This window comes from Poromitra crassiceps (genome assembly GCF_964638095.1).
Source record: "Poromitra crassiceps genome assembly, chromosome: 9".
Taxonomy (NCBI): domain Eukaryota; kingdom Metazoa; phylum Chordata; class Actinopteri; order Beryciformes; family Melamphaidae; genus Poromitra; species Poromitra crassiceps.
This window is the reverse complement of record NC_139630.1, coordinates 39,048,877-39,057,667: the sequence shown is the minus strand read 5'-3', so window position 1 is coordinate 39,057,667 and position 8,791 is coordinate 39,048,877. Positions and strand designations below refer to the sequence as shown.

At 43.4% G+C, this 8,791-nt stretch overlaps 1 protein-coding gene across 1 annotated transcript in view; it reads left to right on the top strand.

Moving 5' to 3' along the window:
* Positions 1 to 3,523, top strand: part of nrxn3b (neurexin 3b) — a gene marked incomplete at both ends in the record, with an annotated part of 373,896 nt that extends 370,373 nt beyond the window's left edge. The window contains one exon of the mRNA XM_083643677.1: positions 3,208 to 3,523. Coding sequence (XP_083499803.1) covers positions 3,208 to 3,523 — 316 coding nt within the window. The remainder of the gene's footprint in view (positions 1 to 3,207) is intronic.
* Positions 3,524 to 8,791: the final 5,268 nt, after the last annotated feature.

Sequence of the window (8,791 nt, the reverse complement as noted above, 5' to 3'; positions counted from 1 at the left end):
CCTTTATAGAATCCACAGAAATGTTCATATTTGACATTTTCTTCCACGAAAATGTTATTATGGACATTTTGGTCCTCCAGCACAGACATCGGCTCTTCCTGGTTACTTCCCCCGAGCTGCTTGGCCGTGTAATGGCCTCCGTTGCCCCCGCTACTTCCTGGTTACCGACCAGGCCCGGTAGCGAGTTGCGGGAGCCTCGGCTACCGCGACTCGCGGCTACCGGCCCGGTAATGTGGCTCGAATCGCCGGTTAAGTTTAGGCATGTAAAACAATGGTTGGGTTTAGGCAACAAAGGCAACTTGGTTGGGGTTTATAACATTAATTATTCACGTATCTAGAAATCTAAAAACGCTACGTATTTTTGTTCAGAAATGTCCATAATTACCTTTCGTTGGATTCTAAAAAGGTACAATGCCGATATTTTAGTCTGGCGAATGGCCTGAGATAAATGCTTCACTTCCACTCAGCACACCATGATAGCACGAAAAACAGACCGACTTTACACTCCAAAATATAGTATGTTGGTAAGAATAAGAATGTAAGTTTTGTTATGTTGGCGTAAAAATCGTCATTCAGGTGTCATTGAACTGCCGGGTGACTTTGTGCCATTGTGGTAACTGTATAGAGGTCAAAAGGCAAGAGGCTAGGGCCAATAGGGGAGCCTGCTAATGCTGATGCTAATGCTAATGCTGAGTAGAGGAGGAAAGTAAAACCTCACGCACTTTTTTTTATCAGAACAACTTACGAGTGGCAACTTAGACTTTTACCGTTACCGTTTTTCTTTTATCTTTGCAGACATGCGTGCGAACATCTGATAGACATGAATGACAGTTCAGCTCTTGAAGAGGCCTGTATGACTTTTAGAGCACCTACTATCTTCAGCCTTACCCTGCTAGCCGGGCGCTCCTCGCTCATAGCCCGGCTAGCAGGGTAACCTTCAGCCCAGCAACAAAAAGTTTTCACCACAGTTTTTCTCCCCATTGTTTCTGAGCTATAGGATCCAGAAGTAGTTAGCATCCATTGTTTCTGAGCTATAGGATGCAGAAGTAGTTAGCATTCATTGTTTCTGAGCTATAGGATGCAGAAGTAGTTAGCATTCATTGTTTCTGAGCTATAGGATGCAGAAGTAGTTAGCATTCATTGTTTCTGAGCTATAGGATGCAGAAGTAGTTAGCATTCATTGTTTCTGAGCTATAGGATGCAGAAGTAGTTAGCATTCATTGTTTCTGAGCTATAGGATGCAGAAGTAGTTAGCATTCATTGTTTCTGAGCTATAGGATGCAGAAGTAGTTAGCATTCATTGTTTCTGAGCTATAGGATGCAGAAGTAGTTAGCATTCATTGTTTCTGAGCTATAGGATGCAGAAGTAGTTAGCATCCATTGTTTCTGAGCTATAGGATCCAGAAGTAGTTAGCATTCATTGTTTCTGAGCTATAGGATCCAGAAGTAGTTAGCATTCATTGTTTCTGAGCTATAGGATCCAGAAGTAGTTAGCATTCATTGTTTCTGAGCTATAGGATGCAGAAGTAGTTAGCATTCATTGTTTCTGAGCTATAGGAAGCAGAAGTAGTTAGCATTCATTGTTTCTGAGCTATAGGATGCAGAAATAGTTAGCATTCATTGTTTCTGAGCTATAGGAAGCAGAAGTAGTTAGCATTCATTGATTCTGAGCTATAGGATCCAGAAGTAGTTAGCATTCATTGTTTCTGAGCTATAGGATGCAGAAGTAGTTGGCATTCGCGGGTCAGCGGGGTTAAAAAGCACTTCTCTGAGCGACCACATGCAACGCCTTCCAGAACTGGTTTCTCATTTCAGACTTAGTTAACTATAGGAAATAAATCTTATTTTTGAGGGAAGTGCCTTTCAGCCCCGCTGGCTTCCACTTGAATTGCAAACGAATGCTAATACCTTCTGCTTTTTTCTGTTCTTTTTTAATCGCCATAACCCAACTCCGGCTCTTTGGATGGACTAAACAGACTTCAAGTTCAAGATCAATGAAACAAGCCTCTTCAAAGCCTGAACTCGTCCTTTATGTGGTCAAATATAATATTCCGCATGATTAGATAGAAACACATTTTGAATGCCATAAACACATAATTAATATTTTTCATACACGATTATGATCAATTAAATGTATAGCATGACTAGTGCAGTATAAATGTAGGCCTGTTAAAGCATAATTGTATAAACAACACTTAATATTAGTAGTGAACATTATGTGGAGTCATGTCAGTTTTATATGGCTCACCCTTGTGCATCCCTCAAAGCCTTTTGATGCATTGTATACTTTATTTATGGCTGTTGTTTTCTTTCAGTTTGGGTCTTGTTTGGTTCTGGGTTTCTTTGATTTTGCACTGGTACAGTATTTTCTGTTCTTTCTTTCTTTCTTTCTCTTCATATGATTTCCTCCCTATGTTAAGCTTTGCTTTTTAATTTTTTTTGGTTACCGGTTCTTTTGGTGTTTGACTGCTTTTGTCTTGCTGGTGGAATTCTTTCTGGCGTCTGACTGCTCTTTCTCTCTCTGTCGTCTTTTCCAGGAGGGGAGCTAGTCGTCCCCGTGCTAGTCGAGGACCCCATAGACATCCCTTCTGTATCCACCCGTTCTCCCTTCATCCCCCTCCCCCCAACCCTCCACCCCGTCCTCACCATTATTGAGACCACCAAAGAATCCTTGGCCATGGCCACTGAGGCGGGGGTACCTTGCTTGTCGGACCGAGGCAGCGATGATTGTGATGATGGTGATGGTGGTGATGGTGGTGATGATGATGATGATGATGGCATGGTGATTTCGGGGTTTGGCTCTGGCGAAGCTTTCGACTCTAGCCTGCCCCCGACTGACGATGAAGATTTTTACACCACCTTCTCCCTGGTAACAGATAAGATCTTGACCACATCGGCCTATGAAGGTGGCTACAAAGCCCTCGCGCCCAAGTGGGAGGCCAAGGACTTGAGGCCTAGCAAAGCCTCCGAGGCGGGTAGGACTACACCCACCCCGCCTCTGCCCGACCTCCGGGGCACGCCGCCGGCGGCAGTCCCCTCGGACACGCCGCCCAAGCTGCCCGCCGGGAAAATGAACAACCGCGAGGTCAAACCCCCGCAGCCGGACATAGTCCTGCTGCCCCTCCCCACGTCCTTCGATGTGGACGGCACCAAGCCGCGGGGCCCCCTCATCACGTCGCCCATGCTGCGCACGGTGCCCGCCGCCCTGCCCACCGTGCCCGGGGTGGTGCGCCGGGTGCCCCCGGGGGCCTCGGAGGTGATCCGGGAGTCCAGCAGCACCACGGGGATGGTGGTGGGCATCGTGTCGGCCGCCGCCCTCTGCATCCTCATCCTCCTCTACGCCATGTACAAGTACAGGAACAGGGACGAGGGCTCCTACCAGGTGGACGAGACACGCAACTACATCAGCAACTCGGCGCAAACCAACGGCGCCGTGGTGAAGGATAAAACACCTAGTGGCAGTGCCAAAGGCAGCGCCGGTAGCAAGAGACCAAAAGACAAGGACAAGGAATATTATGTATAGAAAAAATAATCATTTCCCAACACATAAAAAATATTAAACTGTTTGGAACAAAGCTATGAACATTTTTGACAGTACCATATTGGCAACTGTGATACAAAAAGGAAGATTCCTCTTGAGAACTCACGACATATGGAGTCATTGAAACATTTTCAAAAGAACTATGGCTTACGGAAGCACACTCCATAATGGTAAGCATTACGGAGAGACAATGCAGTACAACTTCATAGGGACTCAAAGACAAAGACCTTTTCACAGAGTCCCCCGCTGGAGACGTTTGGCAGTGTAAGATAGCATCACTCTTACGTACACACTATCCCCAAGTGACTGGCAGAGGTGTGTGATCCTTGGAGTTCTAATGACCTTGTTCCATTGTAACCCTGTAAAATAACAATCACTGTCATTCCGGCCATTCTGAGCATGCATGTGAGGTGTATGTGACGTGGTGCTGGCATCTGTGTAAGTGAGGGACCCGAAGAAACAATGATTGTCGGGAAAGTTGGAAGTCAAAACATAATTTCGCATTGAAAAATGGTTTCATTAAATGTAGCTTTCATGGATGCGATATGAGGTAAGATAAACGTATACTTCGAGGTGTCTTTAATTTTGAAATTATGTTTTTTTATTTATTAATTTATTAATTTATTAATTTATTTATTTATTTATTTCGGTCCCCCCCCCCCCCCCCCTTCTTTCTTTTCTGAGGGATGATATGCAGTCAGGGTCGACTAGGCAGTGCTCATTGGAAGCGATACAGCAATGTATCACAATTTTTGTTCTCCCTGTTCTCCCGGTCTCAGCTAAGGATTGGACTGCTATCTGCTATGCATGACATCCAAATTCTAGATGGCATTCAAGCGTTCAAGAGTGGATCCACCAGGCAAAATGTTGCATTGTTACTTCTTTGCATTTTAAATCTCTGATAGCATTTCCCCTTCTTTCTTTTTTCTTCTTCTTCTTTTTTTTTTTTTTTTACAGTTTTTCCCTAGACGAGTAGTTTTGGCCATTTATTAAATTTTTTGTCCAATTTTCTTTACGTTTCTGGAGATGCTGTGGCAAATGCATTATCATAAGGTGTGTCTGGCGGAGATGGATTGTTACAGTCTAAAAAAAGAATTACCATGCTGAAGACTTATTCCAGTGTGAACAAGTGTGATTCTATCTGTTGTCACAGTCAACTGTGTCAAAAACAGCAAATATGTTTACATATTTTATTACATCATAGCCGTTGTACTTTGCAGGTCAATATTGTACATAAAATTCTAGTTTCTGTTGAGTTTTTTTTTAAAGTCCTCCTATTGTATAGACAGACCATTTGATTTGATTTGACTGGTGTACTAATCATGACAAAAATGGAGATAAAGTGATGTGCACAGGGATATTTTGTTTAGGCAAGGAGAAAACGTTGTTAGATTAGAAGTCTAGTCTCTCTGGGTGGTGTTTCTCAGTCGCATGAATATTTGACCACTGGAAGCTGTCAGTCAAATAGAAAGAAAAGAAAAAACACCTTTCCCAGATCTTGTATTATGGACTCCTTCTGAAATTACTTTAATGTTATTTATTTTTTTATTGGAGATTTAAAAAGAAATCAAGATCAAGAGAATAAAGACAGATTGTGATGGATTTGGAGACCTATTGCTGCCACTTACTGATTTACAGGTGTTTTAATTTATTCATTTTCTGGTCCCCCCCCCCTTTTTTTTTACTGTGATGTCCATGTTTCTGTCCGTTCAACTCTTCTTTTGAATTTGAATTCCCTCCCCTGTTATTGTGTAGCTTAATTTACAGTCTGACATTTTCTTCTGGCAATGCTTTTTTTCGGAAGTTATTTGGTTCTCATTCATTTCCATGCAAGTTGGTCAGTGTGTATGTCCACTTTGATTTTTTTTTTGTGTTGGTACTTGGCTTTTCAACCCGTTTTGATTACTGTCTTATGCTCCTTTGACTCCAAACAATTCCCAGAAATAAAAATGTTGTTCCCAAAGTTTTCAATGTTAGATGGCGCGTGGCTGTCCCTCATAATCCATGTTCTAGGCTGAGATTAACTGCGCCAGAGACGGTATTTGCATCCAGGGAGACACACATGGAGACAGAGCACCACTCATAAGACTATCCACTCAACCACAATTTCTCATCCATTTGCCATCACCTCAGCGGTTTCCTTTTATAACTAAAAGTGGTATCATTTGCATTCAAATAGAAGTCCAAAGCACAGTAGCTCAACACTCTATCATTTACCTATATATGATTATGCAAATTCATACACTGTTCACCGATGCACCGAGAGAGAGGAAGGGAGCGGGAGAAAGAGAAACAGTTATTAGAGGCCTCTTCACAACAGTGGAGGAATGGCTGTGCGCGCGGGTTTCTTTACAGTCAGGCCTTTGTGAGAATGCACAGGCAAATGAGCTTCTCCAGCAGCATATGCCAGGTTATGAGCCACTGAATGGCCCTGCAAATGGCCCTTCACACATATGATGGGCGTTAACTTGCGATAGGCCATTGATGTAAGATATCAGAGCTCAGTCTGTGCCGATATTCAGCTCGCACAATGACTACATATTAACTCATTCATCCTGCAGGCAAATGGGAACAAGAAGGCCAGGAGGGAGTGTTGCCATTGCAGGGCTATTTTTACATCCTCAAGCAGACCTATTACATGACTTTTAAAAATGCACTTTACCACCGGCATGTGTTCTGTTCACGTCAGCACTCGGAATAAGAAAGTTCATTTATAATTATGTAGCCTTTACAAAAAAACACACCGTTCAGACATGGTATTGACAGATTCACTGCAGCGACGACATTTAGGATAATCATATTATTGCATACTTCAATAAGTGGATTACTTTATTTTCATTAAAGTTGACTATCTTTTAGAGTTCCGAGGAATTCAAAGCTGTGAACTTGTTCGAGTTGTTCTCCATTAGTTCCTTTTCGTATAATTGAGTGCCCTTTATGAAATCACTCAATATTTATTTGCTATTTTAAATGGAGCCTTGGAAGGCGCACTGTGGGTGCACCAGCGCCTGAGCTTCTCTCTCCCCAGGCCTCAAAGTCAATTTCACTGTTGGGTTCATCTGTTCATCTCTATCAGGATGCTCTGCGGACTCAACTTTCATCTTATTTAGGATCTGGAGCAATTTGTCACAAACACTGCCAGATTTACCATGTTACATTACAGTACTACTATTAGGCTACTGTAACCGTGTGTAAAGGCAGTCCAACAATGTTAACAACTATTTCTAAATGATCTCATTTAATATTAACTTAAGCAGGAAAGACAAAGAGAAACACAACAAGTACCAGGAGCACCACCAGTGAGGACAATTACAGCACAAACCACCACTGAAAGAAATGGGGAATGCATTTTAAATTATATAATTACTGTATAAATAACATAAAATCCTAATTAGAATAGTTTTAGTGCTGAAATTTGCACTGGGGCTAAAAAGGGACCAATACTGTAAACAAGACCATAATTAGTCCCTATTATCACTACTGGCATAAACCATAAAACAGAGGTACTGTATATTATATTCATAGTCATTAATCACCCTCAGAGTGCTACAAAACCAGAGGTATCCATTTGATATTCAGAGCCCATTTGCTTACACATTTGCTGGCTGACAACGTTTATTGATTGGGTTTTATGCGCACCAACTACTTTCCCTTTTATTCAAATTAGTAGAAGTAGATTACATCAATCCCACTGATGCAGGTTGGATAATTCATATCTTAATTGACAGAAGAAGAAAAAAAAACAATTTACATTTGCTAATGGGTTTTCCAAATGGATTTCTCTGTGTATGTGACTGCATTAGTGCTGCCGTGTCTGTAACACCAACAAGAGAGGCTCGCTTCCTCTCCGTGCATTTTAAAGGTTGACGGTTGACCTGGCAAATCACATTTTATTTCAACTAATGAACTGGTTAATTCTGTCGAAAATGTTTTACAACACATTTCTCCTTCCAAATTAGCATCTGCTTTGCACAGGCATTACATCAGCTATAATTACGGGTTATAAAATCTATATACTCGCTTGCTTTCTCGGCCTCGTTGTGGCGGGATGCAGCATTGCACATTGAGCAGCTGGAAGTTACGACTGCAACTGTAGCATTTCACGGTGCAGCTGTATAGATTGTATACCTGTATCTGCAGCTCCTCCCCCCCCCCCCCCCCCCCCCCCGCCAGCACAGTGTGCTAAAGATTCGGGAGAGCTGCCTGCAGTATCCTCCATGGACCAGGAGGGGAAGCAGCTGTGAAGACGATGGTGATCAGTCCTGACAGGTAAAATATGAGCCCACTGACCTCAACTCCACGATTATGAAGGGCGCGCGCGCGCACACACACACACACACACACACACACACACACACACACACGATTGCTTTGTGCATGCCATTCATACAGTCCCTTGGCTCAGTGCGTGCACAGCTACATTTGCAGGGCATTCAGGTATACAGTGTATGTGCACTTAACTCACTGACTTGTGTCTCCCTAAGAAGCACACCTCTTATCCTTTCCGCTCCATCACTTAGCGGGCCAAAGCTTTCCGTTAGCTCCTCAGCCCTAATTAACTGCCGAGATATGAGCGCGCTAATCTGGCCTCTAAATCTTCGCTTCCAGTGACAAAAGCTTTTACAGGTTGTCACAGCTGCATGATAAACAGCTAGCAAAGCGGGGCTGGTTTCACCTAGTGGACACAGTGCCATCTAGGGACTCGGTGTGCTGCAGCAGCTTCGGGATTTTCAGCCTTCAACCTTGTAGAGCCGGATCGATGCAGACTGACTTAAGGGTATCGTCATGTACACTCGCCGACAGGAACACCATACTAATACTGGACAGGTACAGTCTCAGCTTTCAGCTCAATGTCAACCGGCTACCCGAGTCACAGCTGCCTCAAGGTTGGTTGGGCGTGTTGCATTCTGAGATGCTTTTCTGCTCACCACACAGTTGTAAAGAAGAGGTTATGAGTTACTGAAGCCTTTCTGTCAGCTCCAACCAGTCTGGTCATTCTCCTCTGACCTCTCTCATCAACAATAATATGTCTCTGTCCACAGAACCGCCCGCTGCTCGCTGGGTGGGTTTTGTTTCTTCACACCATTCTGTGTAAACTCGACTGTATTGTGTGAAAAACCCAGGAGATCAACAGTTTCAGGAGTACTCGAACCAGCCGGTCTGGCACCAACAGCCATGCCAGCAGTGCCACCACGCTCACTGACATCACATCTCATTCTGATGTTTGATGTGAATGCTAACTGAGTTGAC